The sequence below is a fragment of the Polypterus senegalus genome, chromosome 8 (genome assembly GCF_016835505.1).
Source record: "Polypterus senegalus isolate Bchr_013 chromosome 8, ASM1683550v1, whole genome shotgun sequence".
NCBI classification, from domain to species: domain Eukaryota; kingdom Metazoa; phylum Chordata; class Cladistia; order Polypteriformes; family Polypteridae; genus Polypterus; species Polypterus senegalus.
In genome coordinates, this window is record NC_053161.1 from 19383023 (window position 1) to 19408178 (window position 25156).

The 25156-nt window shown below is 35.9% G+C and overlaps 1 protein-coding gene across 6 annotated transcripts in view; it reads left to right on the top strand.

Annotated features, from left to right (window-relative positions):
* Positions 1-25156, top strand: part of LOC120533832 (chemokine-like protein TAFA-2) — a 640348-nt gene that overhangs the window by 511666 nt on the left and 103526 nt on the right. For all 6 annotated transcript variants that reach the window (XM_039760858.1, XM_039760859.1, XM_039760857.1 and 3 more), the window contains exon 4: positions 7173-7297. In XM_039760858.1, the coding sequence (XP_039616792.1) occupies positions 7173-7297 (125 nt within the window). The remainder of the gene's footprint in view (positions 1-7172; positions 7298-25156) is intronic.

Genomic DNA, 25156 nt, shown 5'->3' on the forward strand with positions numbered 1-25156 from the left:
GATCCAAAGAAGTCTATGTTACGATCTTGTTACATAATAGTAAATGAGTAAAAGATTCATTTTGGTAGTAGCTACCTAAAGTGTTATCCCATAACTTACCATTAGTGATTGTAGCCAAACAGTGCAATTTTTGTTTCATCAGAACTCAGCACTTAATTTCAAAATGCCTGTGTCTTAACTAAGCATTAAGTTGAAAAATTTACACATTGACTTTTGTGATAAGATCACAGGTAAGTTTTCATTCTGATGACTCTACTGTAAAGGTCATATTTATGGAAACAATGTTACACAATGGGCTAGTGTTTCACTATTTCTATGCCAGTTCTGGTAAAGCTTTCTATAGGTTCTTGGCAGTTATACTGGAGTTTTGCTTTGCTTACCTGAGCAGCCAACGAGCAGTTTTTTCAGAGACTCTTTTAGTCTTCAAATCTTTGCTTTCACTTTTCCTGCTTTGAATTTCCATAATTTATGTTTCTTAATGACATTTCAGATAGTGAACATTTTAAGCAGAAATCATTAAGATATCTTTTTAATCCCTTTCTTCTGCCTTGTAAGAGTCAATTATCTTTATTTTTAAATCCTAAGTTAGCTGCTTAGAGGAGTCAATGAGTAAGGAGTATTAGCACAACACCCTAAATTGTCCAAAGTACCGTAGAATTTATTAAGCAGTGGAACTGGATTAAGGTGTAACGGGTCAATTAAGGTCTGAGACCTGACAAAAAAAATAACATGAGTGGATCAACTGAAATAGTGCTTAAACCTTTTGCCATGACACATTTTAAGGTTTTTTTTTTTGTTAATTCTTTTTTAGTTCAATAAATAAATAGTAGTTGTGCACTAGAATTTGCAGAAATTTTTCAAGATTAAGTTTAATAGGACCCAGGGTGGCCACACTTTTGCACATGACCGAATGATTACATCTGAAGATTTAGATGGTGATTAATGAAGGTAGTTTAATCAATTTAAGTTACTTAATCTACTTCACTATGGTACCTTATTCCACATATATGTACTTTTTGTATAAAGAAAAGCTTTCTACTGTTTGTGCAAAATGTATTCTTAACCAGCCCTAATTCTAGCTAAAGAACATGTTTCAAAGTAACAGCTGCATCCAACACATTAATTCTGCTCATAATTTCAAGCAGTCCTAACATGTTATTTCTGTTCAAATCGTAAAGATTCAATTCTTTCGTATTTCACATTCCTTGCAATTCCAGATTAGGCCTCAGAAGTGTCTTTTATTTAAGTATAGCATTATTTTACTTATACTCGTTATAGAAAACTTCCTATTATGCCTTCTAACTGCTTCTGTAAATAGTCTAGATGTACATGATGTAGATGATTAGTGCATTATGACATCAAATTTTTTGTCATGAATTATATCCTCAAATTTCAGACCTCCTTACCATGTATTCACAGAGAATATGTAGAAATTAACTATATTGGTTGTACAAATTCCTCTCCTGATTTATCCTGATTAAGTACGCTTCCAACTGTGGGTGGAAATAATGATTACAAAAACAATTCAAAACTATAAAATACTCAAACACAAACTATGTGGTTGACATATTAACAGAGAAACATCCTGCACTATGTACAAAAATATACATAATTACCTATGTATAGTTCTCTAGATCAGCTGGTTTGTAAAATGATTATTATACTAGGGGAGCAACCCCCTCTTGTGCCTTCGGTGCCCAACCCCCAGTTGCGGGTTCTCTACTGCTTGCGTTGTGAAGAGGGGGGCTTAATGTACCCCAAGGAGACGTGGTCGCTCCTCCGAAACCCCCTGTGATACAATGGGAAACAAATATCGTTTTCTTTTTACCTTCTCTTTGCTCGATCAGCTGCTGGATTGCTGCTGCTGCTGCTGTGCCGCGTGATCTGCATCTCACGTGGCGCTTCAAACATTTTTTAAGCCTGTACAGCAGCTTTGCTACTCTTTGTCTTTTATTTCCGGCCCCGGGCGTGGTCATATCTTTTGCCACTCTTAGTTAAGTCTCATCTTGCGGGACGTGAGTTCTTAATATTTTTTAGTTTTAGTTTATAATTAGTTTGTAATTTAAAAATGGAATAAGAATCTGAAAATCTAACAACATCACATTAAAGTTCGATAAATTCTGAAAAGAATGATACCAAACATACATACTGTATGTAGGTTTTAAAATAAGCCCGATTTAAAGTGTGACAAAAACGTGACATAAAAATGTGACACACAGTAAAATCGTTGCACAAAATTGTTGCACTTTTAGGCTTAGAATTTTATATATATAGAGAGTAGATAGACAGGTCCAATATATATAATGGTACATTCACACCAAGGTAGACTAAGTGCTATCACAGAAAACACTAAACCAAAAAGATAAAGAAAATGAGAAAGACTTAGTAATGACAACACAACTGCATTTACTACAGTTAACTTAAAAGACATATAAACAGGCAAAAGGATATAACCTCAGTAAAAGCACTAACACGAGCATGCAATGCTTTTATAATTTACAGCCTTTATTTAAATTCTGATGCTAATGGGGCTTCTCCAAAATTTCAAGATTTCAAGATTATTTTAGAATTTTTGTGCAATATGGAATTTTAAAGGGACATGCATTTTCAAATGTCAAAATTCACCCTGAATTTAAGGCACTATTAAGTTCTGTGAGTTAGTGTGTAGTGTGAGCCATTTATGATTTATACGTGAGAAGTAGGATTTGAAAACTGGCTGAACTTAACTGGAAGCCAGTAAAACCATTTGATAAATAATGTCACATGGTCCTAGTTAGTTCTAGCTATGATCCTTATTGCCGACTTTTTTACATTCATCACATTGACTCCGTTGTTTTCTGCAATTTAAGCCTAGTTAAGATCTGACATGTTGAATTTTATAATGTCAAGAAGAGAGTTCAATATGTGCCATATATGGTTCCATCTTAACATGGTCAGACTTCTACAAAATAATTGCCCACCCAGCATGCAACAATGTGTGTGGTAAACCTCAGAATTGAGAGGGTGTCATGGTTCTATATATGTCCACAAGAATTATTTACACAGTCTGAGCAAAGCTAGATTTTGTGGGTATACCTTGATGTGTGAGCACTGTTAGCATGTTGTGAAATGAAGACAATGGTTGTGTATGCTTCAAGATTTGTATTGGTATGTGTCCCAGTTAAAAGATGATGGGGCTTTTTGAATTGAACTAATTGGGATGCAGTATCCACAGTTCTGCTACAATTATTTGCAGTCACAATTAAGTCCATTAGATTAAAAAGTCAACAAGTTTAAAGTAGAAATGCAAAATGCTGTTTGCAGTAGAACCTATCTGTATTTATTTACGCATGACATTTCTGTATAAGAAACAGACCACAGAGAAAGAATCCATGCTATGGTCTTTATATCAAGTAAAAGAGAATCTATTGCCATTTTCATTTTCTACAAAGCAAAATGTATCTTAATTAGAGATAAGGTAACAAGGTATTACCTCAGAGTTCTTTGTATTCTCAAGGAAATATGGAAACAGTGTAGATACATTTTAATTACCTTAATTGGTCTTATGTCCATACACATCCTGAAAGCATTTATATTTTGAAAATATTTATTAGCTTTCCTTGGTTAAACCACTTATACAAGTGCAGTTTGAAAACTAATTGAATATTTTTCAACAGAAAAATAATTAAAACCTGCTTTATTATGCATATGTGTGCAGTATTCAAATTCCTACAGGACATAACATTTAATTTGCATTTTAGAATTAATTTCAGATTAATTTGTTAAATTAAAATGCACATTTCTAGTTATTACCACACTTTGGATTGAAAAAGAGGCTCCTAAAAGCAGAGGTTAGAGCACAATCTGTTGTTGTCCGTTGGCTGGGCAAAGATTCAAATTAATCTATAGAAGCTGGAAAGGCTAATGTACAGTAAATGGGCTAACAGAAGAGGGCATAAAACCTGTAGAGCACAGGTGAACTCTTGTAGTTGCTTTCTTTTGATTGTCACATTTAAACCTAATACAAATATAAATTACTTTTTTATTAATCTTAATTACCGAGGATTTGTAATCCCTGCATGAGATCTACATTTGACATCAATTCTAAATCTACTTCTTAGCTCAACATAAATTAATTCCATAAAGCCTTCATTAACTATTATTTACTTTGCTCTTGGTAAAATGTTTGGAAATAGTACAGGTGAGAACAATAATAAAATACCAAATGTCTATCCATTCATACTTGGAAACCTCTTTATTGTGGTCTAGGATGCTGGAACCTGGAACCTCTACTGACAAGGAAGAATACCTAGTAGGCATCTTCAACAAAAGGAAACCAGCTTCATCACACTGTACATTAAATATCAAAATGAGGCATCCTCCCTCTTTTCTTTGATTATGTTGTCAGAGATTCTTCTTCTTCTTCTTTCGGCTGCTCCCCAAGAAGGGCATCTGGTGTAAAATTTTGCCAAATCAATATGCAGACAATAATATAAATGTCGGAGATTACAGATCTGCACAGAGTAAATATAGTCCTGTGATTTCAATCAGAATACAGATAAGAAGTTATATCTATGAAATCCTCAATACCAGCCATCCTTTTTCTTAACCCACTTATTCCATTGTAGGATCGCACAATGCCAGACAATTTTGGAAGCACCTAGTGCAGGTAAGAATCCAAACCTGGCCAGAAGGCATACACATACACACAAGCATAGTCACTGATTTGAACCTGTTTTATTCTGAGTATCACTGGGATGTAAGAAGCAGCTGAAACACCTAGAAAGGCATACAGAATGCAAAAAATATTGAGAATATTCAAACAAACTCCAGAAAAAGCTAGTGAATGAGCTGGGATTTGAACTCATATTTAGCGATAGAATAAAGGATGAATTTAGGAGCTTTTAATTTTCTAGCTGACTGAATAAAATAAGTTTTTTTTCTGCCTAGTCCAATATAGAATTTTTTACCAACCTGATGACTTTCACCTTAATATAGTAATGGCACAGGCACACATTGAAAAAATAGTTTTGATTATTTCATGTGATTTTTATTTATTCTTCAAACCTGAATTCAAAACTGAAAACCATTTTTCTCTAACACATAATATTTTTTAACTAAACACATTTTTAAGATGTCAATTGTTTTTGTACTACAATTGATTAAATATCAGTGTTTTATTTTTGATAATTTGCTTGAATGTAATATTTTGTAATATTAAAATCTATGCTTAAAGCAAAATTATTATTTTATTTGATAATAAGGTCAGAATATAGCTGGAATTGAACACGGTGATGAATCCCAGCTGCAGGTAGCCTTCTCCCTTCAATGATATAATTCACTGGAGTACAGCAAACGTACCTCAGAGAGACTCAGTCATTGGATCAGTACATTCATAAACGATCAGTTTCTTTTTTGCTATAATGTTAATTCATATAATGGCCTTTGGAGGTTGGGTGAGCAGTCCTGATGTTTTTTGCTACATTGGTGGAAAGTTTATAATAAAAAAACATATTTTATGAAAAAGCTTATTATGCCTAGTTTAGAATTAAACATGGTGACATGACAATCAGTGGACCCCTCACAGAATCTGCTCTAATTGTGTGAGGAACTAAGCCAATGAACAGAATGTAAGAAGAAGTCTCTTGCTTTTGATATTCTGATGATAGGAATGGAAAGAGAACCTAAAACTTATAGTGACAATTGTTATTTTTTTTCCTGCAAAATCAAGGATATAACAAAGAAAATCAGAAATTGTTTTCCTAAACTTCCATCTGTAATAAGATCAAAACCACATGGACCTGATGTACTATACCAATCCCTGCTCCAAGAAAGTACTTCAGGTGACGATAAAGAATTTTTCCCAAATTTTCAAGCAATGAGCCACAGCTATTCACTCAGGATGAACGTAATCATTTAGCAAGAAAACTAGGCCTTTTCAAAGATGCTCCAGAACTCTTAGGGTCCTGCTTAAAAGATTAAAACCTACTACATCCATACACAACTTTCTATTAATTCCAAAATGAAGAAGAATTTGTAGCATATTTCAAGGAAAAATTGACCCTTCTGCCTAGTGCAGAAACTTGGCAGAGATTACAATGCAAAATAATAGAGACGATTTATAGATCCATCTAGAAGAAGCCTAAAAGGAGTACTTCTTCATACCAGTAACACATATTCATCAATACTTGTTGCTCATTCTGTGTATTTGAAAGAAGCTAATGGGCTTTCTTACTTTTTGTTTATCCACTACACAAAGATGGTGTCCTCTTATTGCAGTGTACTGTTTTATTTACTAATACTATTGTATTTCTGAGGTGGCAGTGATAGATACTCTGTGAAGAGGATTAATTTTGTTCTGTTTTGTGCATTGTATATACCCTAATTTTTTTAACACTCATTGCATGACGAACCTACCTGGAAGGAGGTCTCACTCTGAATTGCCTTTCCCAAGATTCTTCCATTTTTTTTTTTGTCCCCCACAAGTTTTTTTGGGGGTAGGGGGGGGTTTGGTCTTCTTAGGGAATCGAGCTTTGTTAAAAATCAGGGCCTGTTAAAGTCCATTGAGACGTTCTTTGCGTGAGGTTGAGCTATACAAGAAATATATTGTTGTACTGTCTGATGTGTAAGAACTCAGAATTCAAGATTCCCCACCGCCAAGTAAACATTTTGGCAGTCGGCTGGGACCCTTGCCCGGCCGGGACGCCTCCATGCTGCGAGCACTGGGAAAACAAGTGTGGCCAGAGCATTACCTCCCCCGGAACATTAGATGGGAGCCCTCTGGGTTGCAGCGGTACCTCAGACTCCTGCAGGGCTTCATGGGAGTCAGAGTCAATACAGCCCTGTTGGAATCCGCGGGCTCTGCCAGGGGGTGCTACAAGTACTGCTGAGCCCTGGAGAGCAGCTCTTCCATTACACCAGGAGGTGCTGCCGGAAACACATCATCAGACACCTGGAGCACTTCCGGGTGCTCTATATAAGGGGCCAGCAGACACTACTCCAGGAGCCAGAGTCGGGAGGGGGAGGATGAAGCTTGCTGAGGAGGAGTGGAGGAGAAAGAAGGACTGAGATAAAGAAAGAGAAGAGAGTTTGAGACAAAGAAGAGAACATATTTTGTTATACTATCTTATTTTCTGATGTTTTACAGTTGTTCCATACAGATACATGGTCTGATTTAGGATCTTTTCTTCTAGCCTCAATTGTAGAACAGAAGTGGTGGTGTCAAATGCATCCCTGTCTGGATGGAGAAGAATGCAAAGTTCTTCCAGATCTCAAAGGATGGAGCTGTGCTACAGGAAACAAGGTTAAAACAACAAAGGTATGTCGTTCTATCTACATACTGTAATATGCTTGTAAAAATGGAACATACAAGACTGTTCAAAATCAGGCAGAGGAGTGACAGGAGGAAGAGGAATTTATATTGTGGGAAACAAAGAACTGGAACACAAATGATACTGATGATTAACATAGAACTTAACACATGTCACCAAATTTTTGACTTTAGTTGATTAGCATGTTCCACTTTGTCGCAGTCTGTAATTCTGCTATTGCATTAAAGTATAGTACTTTATAAAATAATTTTATGAGCTTACAGTGTTGCTCTAGTTACTCTATGCTCAGATCAATCCCATAATACAGTCCATTGTCACTGATATTGATTTCTGGCTATATGGTTGCAATAAGTGGCCTGACATCACCATGGCTGAAGCACTCAAGAGGGCAGTTGCTGTGATGGCAGTCACGAGGAGTGTAAAGTCTTTGTAATGCCAATCTGAAGGTGTCACCATCAAGTGTCTGTTCTGAGCATTAACATCACTCATTCATAAAATAATTTTTTAGATTGTGGATTTCTATTATCTCATGACTCTTTGATTTCTGGTCGTCATATTCCAGGAGTTAAAACTGCATGGCATATTTAGAAATATTTATAAATTCGTATCAATCAGGTGAGCAACATCATGTGCCTCTAGCAATTGCTGATCCAAAAAATGTATAAAAGGTTATTATTAATTCTGAAAACAACTTGAAATATCCCTGTACTTCTCCAAATAAACTAGAATCCTGGGAGAATTATGTACTAGGAATCTGCATCTGTCAGAATCATTATAACTCATTAAAATGTAAACTGCGTTTGAAGACACTGCATGTAGGTTTCTTTTTTTTAAATCACCTGGATTAATGTACCAATGGCTTTACTGTTATTAAGTGAAGCAAATTTCTTTTTTGCTTTAGTCTAAATCAGTTTTAAGCTGACATTTTGTTCTAAAATAATACAGGAACAAATATTGCAACTGTCTTTCCCTGCAAAAAGGATAATTTATTTTAAATTCAAAGGCTTGATCATTATCAACAGTAAGTGGAGTTTGAATAAATTAAATTTGCTATAAATCCAAGGCAGTCCAGTGGATGCAATCACTCTGATTTAACAGCTGAGTGAAAATTACATTTATACAGACATTTTAATGACATGAGTTATATTCTGAAAGACTTTGAAAACGTATGATACATTTTATAAATATTTATATTTTTTCAATATGGCTCTTAAATGAAATTTTCTGTAGACATACTCATGCATATATTTTTCATAACACCTGCTGCCTAATGCACCTGATCATTAATGCTTCACCACATTCATCTCAATGTACGGTATTTAAAAAAAAAAGTTAAAAAAGAGATGCATAAATGGCAATTGTAATAGTTGGAAAAAGTGCAAAAGTAAATGGATAAGACTCATAAAAACATTCATGTCAGATTCAGTCACTTTTCTCAGCATGAGGTATTGTTTGAAGCATTTTACAATATTTCCTAATACTTTTGTGAGAGTTTTTTTTATTGTACTTGACCGAAGATAAGGTTTGATATTTGTTTTGCAATATAGTTTTAGGAAAGGAACTCTGGAAATGGAAAATGCTAATTAAAAGTAAAATATATGGGGTACTGTATGTATATTGAATGGAACACAGGATACAGTGCTCCAACAAGCCCCATCAATTAAATTGATTTATTTCCTTTCATAAAAGGCAAGTATTTTCTAAAACAGAAGCATCTTTGCCAAAATGCAATAGTGTTCTCATTATGCTCATCATTATGTTTGCATAGTATACATGGCATTAGAGTACCATACAACTACTCTGTGTGTGCTTTGGAATTCCGCTATGTGCTTTTTAAATATTACAACTCTACTTAGTTGAGCCTCCTTTTGCAAATATAGCAGCCTCTAGACGCCTCCTGTAACATTTGATGAGTGTCTGGATTCTGGATGGAGGTATTTTTGACCATTCTTTCATTCAAAATCTCTCCAGTTCAGTTAAATTTGATGGCTGCCTAGCATGGACAGCCTGCTTCAAATCATCCCATAGATTTTCGATGATATTCAAGCCAGGGGACTGTGACGGCCATTCCAGAACATTGTACTTCTCCCTCTGCATGAATGCCTTTGTAGACTTCAAACTGTGTTTTGGGTCATTGTCTTGTTGGAATATCCAACCCCTGCGTAACTTCAACTTTGTGACTGATGCTTGAACATTATCCTGAGGAATTTGTTGATATTGGGTTGAATTCATCTGACCCTTGACTTTAACAAGGGCCCCAGTCCCAGAACTAGCCACACAGCCCCACAGCATGATAGAACCTCCAACATATTTGACAGTAGGTAGCAGGTGTTTTTCTTGGAATGCAGTGTTCTTGTTAAGCCATGCAAAGCGTTTTTTTGTTATGACCAAATAACTCAATTTTTGTCTCATCAGTCCAAATCACTTTGTTCCAACAAGGGACTCTGTTTGAAGTGTGAGTGCAGAAAGGGCTTCTTTCTCATTAACCTGCCATACAGATGCTCTTTGTGCAAATTGTGCTGAATTGGTGAACGATGTACAGATATACCATCTGCAACAAGATGTTCTTGCAGTTCTTTGGAGGTGATCTGTGGGTTGTCTGTAACCATTCTAACAATCCTGCACATCCTTGCCGCTCCTGTATTTTTCTTGGCCTGCCAGACCTGGGTTTAACAGCAACTGTGCCTGTGGCCTTCCATTTCCTGATTACATTCCTTACAGACAGTTTAAACCTCTGAGATAGCTTTTGTAGCCTTCCCCTAAACCATGATACTGAACAATCTTTGTTTTCAGATCTTTTGAGAGTTGCTTTGAGGGTCCCATGCTGTCACTCTTCAGAGGAGAGTCAAAGGGAAGCACAACTTGCAATTGACCACCTTAAATACCTTTTCTCATGATTGGACACACCTGTCTATGAAGTTCAAGGTTTAACAAGTTAATCCAACCAATTTGGTGTTGCAACTAATCAGCATTCAGTTACATGCATTCAAATCAGCAAAATTACAAGGGTTACCCAAATGTTTGCACAGCCAGTTTTTCACATTTGATTTAATTTCATTCAACTAAATACTGCTTCACTAAAAATCTTTGTTCAGAAAACACCCCAGTACTCAGATGTTCCTAAGAAATAAAAGACATACCACTGTTATCTTTTTTGTTGAAAGTAGTGTTAATTATTATGTAGGCTGAGAGGGGTTCCCAAACTTTTTCATATGACTGTATATAATATTAAAATAATTTGGATATTTCATACTTTGCCCAAAAACGCCAGGCATTCTATATATTGCCTAGGCATTCTATACAATGCTTGCCTTTCATACATTGCACTATGCACTAATTAAGTACAGGGCATTCTTAGCCTCTTTATTTTTGAAGAATATCTAATAATATTCACTTAGGTAAAACAGAAATTTGAAAAAAAAGGCAGTTATACTCATTTATCATGGCAATGTGGTTGCATGCTGTTTAGCACATGCAGGTAAGAATTTCACTGTATTCTGTACATGTGACAATGGTGACCCTATAAACTAACAAAAATGATGTAACTATGATACTGTGATGAGAACTGTTGGTTCACAGCTACAGAATCCTGAGCTGGAATCGTAACCCAGCACCACACTGGGTGGATTTTGCATTTGTTTCCAGCATCCACAATGATGTTTCTCCATTCTCCAACAGCATAGACAGTATTTTACATCAACTGGCATCTCTAAATTGGCCCCATGTAACTGACATGATTGTGAAATTACTATAATGAATTGTTAAGTCAAAATTCCAATGCTAGCTGAGCTAAATCTTAAATTTGAAAAGAAACAAAGACAGTTCTAATTTAACCACTAGCCAGTCTTTTACAACATCACTACAGTGACAACCAATGATGTCACCAACGAGAAAGTTAAATAGAGGTAAAAAATGAATGAAGTCACCAAAAGTTCTTAAACCTTCACACATAGGCCCTAGCAGCGATGAATCTAAACAAGTGAGTTCCAAGGTTTAGGTTAAGGTTTGTATTTAATGTTTGGTTTTGCATTAATTGTCTACATTAATTGTCTGCATTATTTGTCACAGTGGCGCAGTGGGTAGCGCTGCTGCCTTGCAGTTGGGTGACCCGGGTTCACTTCCTGGGTCCTCCCTGCGTGGAGTTTGCATGTTCTCCCTGTGTCTGCTTGGGTTTTTCTCCAGGTACTCTGGTTTCCTCCCACAGTCTAAAGACATGCAGCTTAGATGCATTGCCGATCCTAAATTGTCCCTAGTTTGTGTGTGTGTGTGTGTGCCCTGCAGTGGGCTGGCGTCCTGCGCGGGGTTTACTTCCTGTGTTGGCTGGGATTGGCTTCAGCGTGACCCTGTAGTTAGGATATAGCGGGTTGGATAATGGATGGATGTCTGCTGTTGTATCTTTATTATCAGGGCTGTCACTAGTGTGAGGGTGACTGTCATGCAAATAAGCATCTCATTATACTCATTATATTATACTCATTATGTGGCATAAAGGTGAACTCTAAAAATCATTACATTATGTTACAAGTAGGTATGCACTCCCTGTATTCTCAAATAAAATGGGAGCATGCGCTGATAACACATTGCTGCAGCCACCACACAATGAACCACCTGGATTGGGACCCAAGTGCAGTAGGTGACACCTCAGAACCACATTTTAAACAAGATAAGTCAGTTAGAAATGACAGGATGGTTAGATTAAAAAAAACTGTCAGTTGATTTCAAACTAAATGTTGATATTTCACTATTTAAGCCATGTTTACATTCATATACTTATGTTTTGTTCTATCTGTCTTAGGTGTTCGTCATATAGATACTGTAGTGAAACAGCACCTTCACCCACCACATACAGTGTTTTGAACTTTTGCTGTTTAGGCTAATTACACATTTTTAAAATGTTATTCACATATGTTTCAATAACTAATTTCACAAATATCCTTTAAAAGTTTAAAGTGGCAAAAATGTTAGTAATAAAAGTTAAAGTATCAATTTATAAACATGTTAACTCTAACAGACAGTGTTTTCGCTTCTTGAGACAATTTGGTTCAGTGCATTTAGAAATCTCACATAAAAGGTATGAAAGCAATTTTACATATTAATTTGGGTATATCTGAAATAAAAATTGTTTTTGATTGTTATTTTAAGTACAGATATAATAGAAGGCATTCTCATGGCTCCAGGGCCCCTTGGTTCAAATTCCAGTACAGTTATTGCTTGTGTGAGGTTTTCATTTCCTCTCTGCGTCTCATGAATTTTTCTTCCTGGTACAGTACTTTGATTTTTCTCCAAAATGCCAAAGCTGATTTTCGAAATTTACTGTTGAGACAGCTGAAGGTTTCCTGACTTGTGTCATTTGACTTTACTAATTATTCTATCATGACAGAGATTGTCAGGTTTAACCGGCGTGATTCTAACTGGACTAGGTGTGTATTTGACTCTACTTTGTGTCACAAAAGCCTCAGATTGTTTAGGAGCTCTGTCAATCATCTGGTTAGATATTTGCTAGATAATGAAGACTCTTGAGTGTTAACTGTTTTGGTTGATGTCCACTGAATGGTCATAAAGTCTATTTGAAATGTCTGATATTTTTTTATTGTAAGTTAAATAGGTTTTTGGTAGTGCATCACTCTGATGAGAGAAAAAAAATCGCATTCCTACTCCACCTCATCTTCACCTAAAAAACTTGTGCAGCTCTATTTTTATATGTTATATTTTTCCACCAGTTAAGCAAAAAAAGACTGTCATTCTTGTTCACAGATTGGTTGCTCTTTTTAGAACTAGTTTAGAAATATAAAAACTTTTTTTACACTTAGAGTTAGTGATTAAAAATGCACTGTATAGTTTTTACTGCTTGAGCTGAAAATAACTTTTAACACATGCTTTCATGTTTTTCTTTATCCTAAATACATTAATAATGATTACCTTTAATGTTCTCGTATTGTTCTTTGATCCATTCATTTCAAAGTACTAAACATAAGCAAAATGTGACTTGTGTGTCATACCACTGCAGAGGCATACACAATATGTGTGAAATACCAATCTAATTCTCATGCATTAACTAAACAGTGGAGCACAGGGACTTCCAAATGGCTTCACAGTGAGTCAGAGCATGAGATGTGATTTAAACCAGAAACCTATTAATTTCACTCACATTTTCATTCAGCACAGCACATTGCCTTCCTCTCAAACCAAAATGGAATCATACAACCAAAGACTATTATCTCCTCTTTCTTAATATAACATTAATTAGATACTTCTGCTTTACTGATTAAAATGTCAAAAGGCTTCTTTGTAGTCATCATTTGCATGTCACAACTTGGCCTGCAGTTTAAAGTACAGAATGCTTAGTTTGAAATTTTATTGATTCCAAAACACCAGTGAAGTACTGGGTAATCATGTACTGTATGCAGCTGTAACTGTGTCAGTCTGGAGGTGTAATTTAGATTAAATAACAAATACAAAGAAACTGAACGTGGATGATTTGATTTTTGCATTCCCTGGTTTCAGCATCTCGACTCACTCAGATTATAATTTTAACCTTAGATAATAAGTCATTCTGGTCAGACGGCAGTCCATTTAGATATGATAGTGATGATGAGTGAGTGCGGAGGAGGGATTTCAACAGGCATCAATTGTGTCCCACTGCTCTTTCTTTTTGTTTGTGCTAACAGCACAGCTTATTCAGATTTCAAATATTTCATATTTGTTTTCAATTAACTGTTAAAAGGAGTTGCAATTCTGACCCATCCTATAAACTGAACAGCAATTACTTTTCCAACCTCAGTCAATCAACCAGTCACATTGAAAATATCATAATTATGTACATAAGAAGACCCAGGTTCACTTCTCGGGTCCTCCCTGCGTGGAGTTGGCGTGTTCTCCCCGTGTCTATGTGGGTTTCCCCCTGGTACTCCAGTTTCCTCCCACAGTCCAAAGAAATGCAGGTTAGGTGGACTGGCGATTCTAAAATTGTTCCTAGTGTGTGCTTGGTGTGTGTGTGTGTGTGCCCTGCGGTGGGCTGGCACCCTGCCTGGGGTTTGTTTCCTGCCTTGCGCTCTGTGTTGGCTGGGATTGGCTCCAGCAGACCCCCATTGGATAATGGATGGATGGATAAAAGACAAACATAACTAGAGGCAATGTATGAATAATAGGGACTCTCTCTCTCTCTATCCACTCATTCTTTGAAAGTTTTTTAAACAGAGCGAGAAAGAGAAGGAGAGAATTTAAGAGTATCTTAACAGGAATGGGTTCAAGATAAAAGAACCAATGGGGGAGACCATGCCAGTCTACTACAACTTGTAACTCTTATAGACAGCACAAAAGAGACAATAAAACAGTACAGTCAGATAGAAATTTTGTCCATTTTTAAATAATTAAAACAATAAATTTTACATCCTATTCAAAATAAAGAATATACATTTTAATTTTAGAAGCACCAAGCACTTTTCTCAATCGAACAGCAGAACTACACAAATAGTTTACATATGGAATGGTGGCAATGTACCAGTTCTTCCCTTGTTAGCGTGAGAACTCCAGTTTTCCTCCAACCTTCCAAGGATATTTGGATCAGAGAGACAGATAAATGTAAATGAATCAAGTAGAGTTAGTGTACCGTATGATGAACTGAATTCATGTCCAGGGTTAGCGTCTGTCTTACACTCAGTAGTGCCTCGATTGGCTCAGGCCCCACCATGAGCTTAAATAATTGGATTAAGACGATTTGAATACTTGTGAATAGGCTAATTTAGAGGATGGATATACAGTGTAGTGTAGTGGTGTGAATAATGAGGCAGAGCAAAAACCAAATGTTTTGGGTGCCAACCAGGCAAAACCTTGTTTAATTCCAACAACAGAAAAAGAAAACTTCAAAGAAAACAAGATAGCTAGGGATAATTTCCTTTGAATCAGTGCTCTCTCAGAGTTGCACTTTCTCTCCGTCTGTCTCTTTTTCTAGTGTTCGCTATTGTGGTCAAGTCCAAAATGAGAAGGCACCTTCCAAGCACATGTCTCTTTTATACCAAGCAGACTGGAAGGGATAGGGCTTCCCCAGCTTCTTTGCCTACAAGGGCCAGTTCCTCAAGGCTGTGATGGATAAAGGACACAAGACTGCTAGCGATAGCGCCCCCTCTTGTCCTGGGGTAGTACCACATACCTTAGGTGAGGCTGGAAGGCAACCCTGTGGTGCACATGAGTGAGAATAGTTTATCAACTATTACGTCAGATTTTCTTAACTGCACACTAACAGATGAGTATAGTATCCAACTCTCTGTTCAGTGTTGGCTGATTTTGGAGCAAACCTATTAACTAACCTTTTTTAATTAACTCCCATTTTATGCTTCATGGTTGTATAATTCTCTTGTGTTATCATTGAAAAACAAGGCTAAAACTCACTGTGCATGGTGCCTTTACAATTTATGGGTGAAAGCTTTCTAGCAAATGCCTTGTCATTTGATTCTGTTATAACTATATAAATGAAAGAAAAGAACATCTTAAAATTATTTAATGCATCAATTTGTGAGAGACTCTGATTAATAAATGGAATTAGTTCTCTGTTTCTTTCTAAAATTAGAATAAAATGGGCCACAAAACATTAATCGAAGATGATATAAAGTGAAACAAAAATATAACCAAGAGGGAAATGTCTGAGTAAAAAATAGTTGTATTTTATTATATTTTATACTCACCTTCTGTGCCTGATAGTATTAAAAATACACGTTCATTTACAGATTACTTGACTCAAAGATGAAAGTGCAAATATGGAAGTAGTATGAGCTGCAGGAGCACACTTCTGTCCAGTCTCTACCTGCGATCTACAATTGTCCAGTGCTAGTTTTTCTGTCATGACTAAACGGTGATGTACAGAATTTTTTACTTACATTCAAAATGACTTAATGACAAAATATGCACAATAAAATTGTTTCCAAACTTGAAAAATTGAAGCATTGCCAGGTTAAATGAATTGCTCAAGGTCACACAGTAAGACATTAGTGGTAATTCAACTGGCAACCTTGTGTAATATAGTCCAGCGCCTTAGCCACGAGGCCACACTGCCTGCCTGAGTTTGGATTTGATTAATTAAATGCCAAACCTAATATGCTCTGAATTATGCATAGACGCTGCTGCGGGCTTCATATACTGTTTTTCTCACCATAGACTTGTGTTTGAATTATGCAATTATTTGTTTATGAAATGTGAGTGAAATTTTACAATAACACAGAAAATATGATTAAGATTATAGTTGCAAGTGTCAATGCAATTTATCAGATATGCGGGTAATGGTTTGCTGAAGTTGGCATTAAACTGTGCCATGTGAATACTGCCGGCACACTTCAAAATGAAGGATACAAATTGGTGGTCTGGAAAAAACATCCCATTGGTGATGTTAATGTGGATACCTGTGATCCTTTGAGAAATGTCTGCTTGATATATTTAGATCAATTAGACATTAACAAAGTAGGCATCTACTGTATGTGAATGCCTAAGGAGTTACACCTACAGCCAAAAGGTTGAAAGTTAAATGCCACGGTCTCATTGTGTATAATCTGCAAAAACTACTTAACCTTTCAGCACTCTAGTTGTAACAAGATGTTTATTTGAAAGTTGTGTTGAACAGTGTTTTGAGTGGTTCTCACAATCATAAGCCTAATGAGAAGAATATTAATTTTTGACAAGTAGAACTCTGGTTAAATGGTGGGTGCTGCTGTTGCTGAACAGCTCCAGCCAGTTGGATTTAATGTCCAGCACATTCAATGTCTCTGTGGAGTTTTTATCATCTCCCCTTTTCTGTATTAATTTGTCCCTGGGTCCTCTGCTTTTTATTCTCATCCCCAGGTTCAAGTAGGGTTGAACGGTAATTTTATAATGGTCCAATATATGGGTGTAAGTGAGTGTTCCCTGCAATGATTTGGTTCATGTCATATGCTGATGCTTCTGGAGTAGGTTCTGGTGCCCTGAAGACTGAATTGGGAAAATGTTGTTGAAATAATCTTAAGGATGAAAGAATTACTCAATATGTATATAGTGTGAAAACATACAACATTCATTATAACATATTTGTTCAGTAACCTGTGGCTGGTTGCATTTGATAAAAAAATTCCCCAAAAGCTACAGAAAATTTAAAAAAAAGGCTAAAAATAGTTTTTGAAACTGCGTACCATGTCATTTTTATTCCTCAATTCTGACTCACCGAGTTAAATTGTCAGTGCTCTAACTGAACAAAGATGTATATGTTGCCTTCCCCGAGATTGCGTTTGAGGGTGAGTAGATAGAAAATTGGAGAAAGTTTACATCTACTTCAATGGCATGTACTTACATTACTTCCTTCGAGTCTGTTTACAGTATGTGGAGCAGAGTATTATTTTTCTATATTTGTTTTCCAACTTACACACTCTCACTAGTGTTAATTTTCTCATGTTTGGCCTGATGCCTGAACTGTATAGTAGTTTTTGGTTCATTTGTCAGTCCTTTCAGTTACTGAACCCATAAAAAACAATTTCAGGGTTATGGAGAAAAAAATAATGGCGTCTGCATACAGCCTAATTCTCCTTGGTTAGCTGGTCATCCCTAGGCCCCACAAAATGGACTGTATTTGATTTTAGTAGTGGTCAGGCAACATGTCTCCAGGGTACACTTAAATGTTAATTTTTTAAATGGCAGTCTATATAAAGACATTTTGTCTAAGAAGCAAGTGTTCTTGTGGGAAATGAAGTTAGATCCTCTAACACTGAGATTTGTATGACTTAGATGTAGTATCCCCTAAATAAATAAATAAATAAAGGCATTGTCAATGAATAGTCAATTTCGGCTAATGCATTATTAATACAAAAACTCTCACATTAAGTCACAGTCATTTTGAAAGGTGATTAGTTTTTGTTTGAAATTATGAGATTTTAGTGATTCATAATAGATTGTCTCCTGTAGTTAACAAATATTATGACCTGTAAAATCTAGCCCTTTTTTTTAAAAAAAAATTCACATTCCTTATGAATGAAAAATAAAAATTTTAAATATTGACTTGCTCATAAAACATCTTTTTTCAAAAATAAAATAAAAAACAGATATTACAGTGTAATGTACTGGTACAAAAAACACCTTTTTATGATATTTGCTGGAACAAAATACTATAAAATAATTTTATACACATATTGTCTCTATTGTATATATATATAGTAGGGAGTATCATTCTGCTTTGCAATTGCATTTTATATCTATGTTCAGCTGTTTCATAGATATATAGAATTCCTTATAGTTATTAGAGACACTTAAATACTCATTTAATTCTTTCTAATAGTACTACTATATGACTCATCCATACCTAAATAGACCGGAGAAAGTTATTTTGCACATTTCCCTGGTTTCTGATTACCCAGTCTGTTCTTATTATGATTATTCTAGCAAGACATTTTTTCATTTTGCTTTATTACTACTATATAGCTTACTATATTTCAGAGGACTAGGTGGCATAAATCAAACTACTTGCTGAAAAGAGTATATTGTTTAATAATTTTGTTTCTCTTTAGCAGGCTACCAGTACATTTTTAGCATAAAAACTATATCAACTTTTATTAGTCATTGATCAAGTTGTCAGAATTAACCATGCAGCCAACTTCACAATAAAAATGCCACACAGCTCCTTCGTTAATTCTGAATTACAAAGCCTTGCATGACTGAAAGCATGTCACTATTATTCTGTGTTAAAGAGAGAAAGATTATGATTCCTCAAGGCATATCTCACATCGTGGTCTCTTTTCTCAATAGAATGGATGCGACAAGTGATCTGGCAGTACAACATAAAAAAGCCCAGTGATAGTTATCAGAACTGCTCTTCTGTTTGCACAATGGTTTCAAATTCACAAATGGGAATTTGTTTTTTAAAGAAAAATGGAAATTATAGTAGGAGAGCTTGCACCTACTCTCTCATATGTATCCTGATTCTCCTGAACAGTGTTAGATTATATAATTGTCTTTTATGACTCATTTTTGTTAATAGGATAATGAAGCTTGATTTTGTCATAAGAAGAGAAGCATGTCAGCTATACCTAAAGTTTCTGTGGATATGGAAGCATTTTGTTACAAAGCTTAAATACACCAAACATCTCCACTCAGCTTTCCATTTGGTTTCTGTCCTAAAAGGGAAACTAGTCCTGTCTCATTTAAACAACAGTATAATTAATATGCCAATAACTGAATGGGCACCACTGTCAAGAGTACATTATACATAAAATGATTTCTAGGAAACTAATATGCTGCTTCAAAACAAACTATTTAGTTAAAGGTATTTATTTCAGACCAGTAGAGCAGCCTCACTGCTTAACACAGCATGTACTGTAAGGATACTAGAACATAAAGGAATACCAATTAAAAAAAGAGGTTTCATCAATTCATCTATAAATTTACCCAATCCATTGAATTCAGTATAAGTTCTACAACGAGAATCTATTTTACCAGCAACAGGTTCAAGCCTGGCAGCATCCCCAGATGGCAATCTGTTCATGACAAAAAACTCTCACTCTAACTAGGCCAAATTAAACTTGTCATTTAAGTTTACCTTCACATCTTTGGGTTTTGAGAGTAAAAAATGGAGTCTCCTGAAAAAACCCACAGAGACCAAGCCAAAGTTTGGATGCTGGCAGTGACTCAAGTGCTAACACACATACAAGATATCATGCAAAGCCAAATTGTCAAACCTAACTTCATTTAGTCAGAGAATATGGATAAATTACATTAGACTCTAACATGAATGTAAAATATAGCTAAATTAAAGAAGAAATAATATTAATTCCTGGAATACACTACAAAGCATTTTAATACACTTGTTCCATGCCCAACCTAACTTTTTATCTACCTCAAACCGATAACCATGTATTTTCCAGCTTGACATGTGAAAGTAAAAAATAAGCAACCTGATCTACTGAGGTAAATGAAGGCTCACCTTCACCCTCCTAGTCGACCATATCTCAGCAGGTGTGCAAGAGAGGGAAGGTGAACTCTGATGTGAAGCGAGGATTACTGTATTTCACAGTGACACAAGAGCAGGTTTTAGTGTGAATGATTGGGATACAAGACAGAGACTACAGGAACTACCCAAGAATAAATAAAGAAACTATACAGTTTTCCTTGGCATATACTATTTCACTTACATAATAGAAAAATGCTGATGATTTATACTCATGGCATCTTCACCACTTCTAGAATTCACATGGAATGAGCATGTCTGGAAGTATACTTTATGGGTAATGAAATTAGGTCATCTTTTGGCTTGCAGAAGCAGGTTGGTTTCCTGTGGAGTTTACTGCTGCTCTTATGAGAACCCAGCATGGCCAATGCTTAGAAAATTCACCAGTATTGAAAACATGGACTGTGAAGAAATGGTCTAATACTGGGATACAAGGTGAGGCATGCTGACAGTGAACCAATTAGCCTTACATGTATGTCATCCTCAGGTTGGCTCTGGCGTATGTCAGAAGGTCATCTAAATATCCAAAATAACCTAAAACTTTTATTAATTTTTCATTGAGTGTGCTGTTGGCTCCTGCAGACATTTTCTTGCTTTGAAAACTCCAACAGAATGTCTATTCCCTTTAAAGAAACATGCACTTGTTACATAGTAAGCTCCTGTCAATCATGGAGAATCCACTGCATTCACTGAACAGTATAATCTCCAGGCAGAGGAGTAGCTTCAGTGACAGATTTTTGTCACTGTCCTGCTCCACTGACAGACTGAGGAGATTGTTCCTCCCCCACACTATGCGACTCTTCAGTTCCACCCTGGGGGGGGTAAACACTAACATTATTAAAAGTTATCGTCTGTTTTTACCTGCATTTTTATTACTCTTTAATTTAATATTGTTTTTTGTATCAGTATGCTGCTGCTGGATTATGTGAATTTCCCCTTGGGATTAATAAAGTATCTATCTATCTATCTATCTATCTATCTATCTATCTATCTATCTATCTATCTATCTATCTATCTATCTATCTATCTATCTATCTATCATAGCATTACAAAATGCTATGAATAGAAAATCACTGTTAAAACTCCCAAGGAGATCTATACATATATTCGTTTTTTATTTACCCTGTGTTAAGATTTTGTAAATTTCTTGTGAAATAATCCACTATATAAAAAAAAGTTACAACATTTTAGAAATTACATGAGAGTAACCATATCACGGATCATCTTAATATAGGGTGATTTTCTATTCAAAGCCAGCTGATTAGGAACTGCTGTTATTATAGATTATTGATGAGTAAACCCCACGGAATTCGATTTGCCTCGAGTTTGCGAAATTACAGAAATGTTTGCAAAATTGGTCAGACTCCACAAAATGCAATGAGCTTCATTTGGAAGGAGGAGCTAAACTAGTTTTGAGTCGGTTATAATGGTGCAACTGTCTATGGGCTATGGAAAAGTCTGCCAACAATTCTGGAATGATTATTGGGGCCAAATATGTGATCTGAGCTGTGAGGCAGCAACTGTTCCTCCATGTCTGAATCAAGAGACGCAAACAGAACAAATACCACAAGTAAAATACAAGAAACAGTCACAAACTAGCAATGTGTAAATAAAATACAGATCATTGTACAGAGAGAGTGCCAGTCTTGGGGCAAACATTAGCCATGCCCCAAAGCTCTGGGACTGCCTTGTTCCATTGTTTAAAGTCATGGCTCCGGACAAAGCAAGAATGTCTTTTTTGTTTCCCATATATCTGTGCCAATGAGGTGCACTTTCCTCTTCCTTCAAGAAAAAAGAAGCACCTTGTAAGCAGTAATAAATCTTTTGTTTTTATTATTTTACAGCATGTCCTGTGTTTTCAGATGAGGGGAGGGGGAAGGGGAGGGTTCCTTAAAACCTTTTTTTTTTTAATTTGCATGCATAATTATCCAAGCAGTGCTCTATTAGTAATACAACACATTTTTTGTTTATTTGTTGAAACACGTGTGGAATTGAAATCTAGCAGGTTTCTCAACCTTTGTGGTTTCGGGACACATTCTATCCTTTTTAAGTTCACTGATGATACACAAACGGCATTCAAAGGGCTTTGGTGGTTGAAACAACTGTGAGTGGAAGAAAGAAGTGCAGTTAGAGAAGTAGAAAAATATTGTGCGGCACTTCAAACAGTGACAAATGCACTGCTTGTGACAAAGCAATAGCCAAGTTGGCAACAATCTTAAAGAAGGCATGTGTGAAAGTTCAGAGTGTGGCTGCTACAGCTCTGTGATATGATGTTGGCCTCAGAAAGCATCATGAGTTGCATGGGGAAAAAATATTCATGGTGAATGTCCAGGAAAATATTCATCAAACAAGGTCATTGGTGAACACAGGATATTCGCTTTGAAAAACGCTTCAGGAAAATTCACCAATCAGCACTATTACAGATTGTTTGTAAACTCTACTCACTCCAATCTGAGATCCGTAGCACAGACTGGAACAAATATGAAGCCTGTAAGGAAGCAGGAATGACCTAAATAGCTAGGAGTAGCAGCTTAGTCAAGGTAGCAATGACACCAAGTGCAATAACAGCTCTTGGAAAATTCATGGTTTTGGTAAGACTAGGATAAAAGGAAAACACTGTTGTTTCAATGATGTATCCTTCAAGCTGGTGATATAAAGCAAAAATGACTATATAAAGTTGTTATATTCACTTATCATGGCACTGGAGAGTGGTAATGTGTTGCATGTTGATTAGCACATTTCCTCTGCACTCTGTACATACCGTATGACAATAGTGACCCTATAAGCCTAGAAACATCTTTTACCTAATACTTTGTGTAAACACTTGCAATTCTTAAAAGGTTAAAAGTATTTCTTTAAAAAAGAACATGGTTAATACCATAATCACTCAGTACCATTGCTTTGACACACCTAAATGCGCACAGAAATAAAGCAACACAAAGTATATGCCTTGACTGTTAACCTTTCATGCTGTTTCAGCTCTTAATCTTGATTCCATAGAGGAAAGGAAAATGGAACATTAGGGTTGCTTCTCTTTCACTGAACAATGAAATAACCAATTACATTTTATTTCTCTTAACAACTGCATAGCAGATGTACCATTAAAGCAAATTATAAAATAATAAGTAATTTTAGGAATATGCTGAAAACACATATTTAGAAAGCATATTATTAGTAAATGATCTTCTGCTACAATTAATGAAGAATTCCCTTAAACTGCATAATCTTTACTATTTTGGTTTATATAGTTTAATTGTTTACATCTCTGCCAAAAACAATTTTGATCCCATATCTTTATTTGCAGCATTTCCATATCTATGGCGTCTGAACGTCCATAAATAGTAAAACTTACTCCAGCTTGTATTAATTTATGTATCATATTTTAAAGGCTTGCCACATCTTGCTTGTAAAATTATATGCAATCTGAATTTTTTTTTGTGCTTTTACAGAAAACTGCATTTAAATCGAGTAATTTTGCTTTATATTTAAAATATATCCTCTCTTGACAAACAATGGTGCATCTTTGCTGCTCTTGAAAGCTACATTTATTGTTTGGCAATAGACTTTAAGGGCTAGCACTGACATCTCTGTAATCATATCCAATAACTTTGTGTTTGACTAATATTGCTTCCTTTTTTTATTAGTGCTTTTGTTAAAATAGTACAGTACCTAGCAAAAACATATTAGGAATTGACCAGGAAAAAAGAAAAGTTTGATTTATGTACTAATAAATCTGACTGTTTAATCCACACCAGCTTTGCACACTAAATAATCATACATACCATTAAGACACAATGGTGGGGGATCTCATCAGCAAGTTGATAGGATGGTGTTAAGACGATTGGCACACTGGTTCAAGTGCCACAATCTGTCTTTTAAAGTTGACAAAACAAAAGAGATAAATGTTGACTTCTTGAAGGCCCATGCTGTCCACACACCACTACACATTGAGGGCTCTTCAGTGGAACTGTTCATTAGTGTGAACCTGGCAGCTCACCTTACTTGGTCATTTAATATCTCCTCCATAGCCAAGAAGGCACAGCAGCATCTCCACTCCCTCTGGTAGCTGAGAAAGGAAAGCCTACCTTACAAAATTCCTACCACATTCTACAGAGGCAACACTGACAGTGTTCTGATTATTGCATCACCTGTCTGGTTTGACAACCACATTGTATCTGACCAAATGGCTCTACAACGTATAGTGCACACAGAAGAAAACATTACTTAGATCTCTCTGGCTGACTTCCATTAAAGACATCTTTAATAGCACTGCATCAGCAAAGCCAATAGCATTGTGAAGGATTACTCCTTTCCACAGTTTATTTGATCCATTTCCATCTGGCAGAAGGTAATGTAGCATACAGACCAGTTCTTCCAGGTTCTGCGACAGCGTCTACCCCTTGGCTGTCTGGATGCTGAATTCTGTGCTGCCCTCTGCCCTTTAGATCTGCTCATGATAGCTTATTTACTGTATATGCAACACACCTGCTACATTTGCTACTTCTTATTAGTTATTCATTTATTTATTAATATCTACTTCAGTTTATTAGTATCAGTCACCTCTTATTTATATATCTATGTATAGTATAGTTGTTACTTTCTTGTACTTCTCCTGTGTTTACGTATATGTTGTACCACAGTCATGGACTACATTATTTTGTGCCAATGTATGCTGCAATATGATGAATGAATGGCATGACAGTAATGTCACTGGATATGATTTGACTTGAACTTCCATCCATCCATTATCCAACCCACTATATCCTAACTACAGGGTCACGGGGGTCTGCTGGAGCCAATCCAGGCCAACACAGGGCGCAAGGCAGGAAACAAACACACACACCAAGCACACACTAGGGACAATTTAGAATCGCCAATGCAAATAACCTGTATG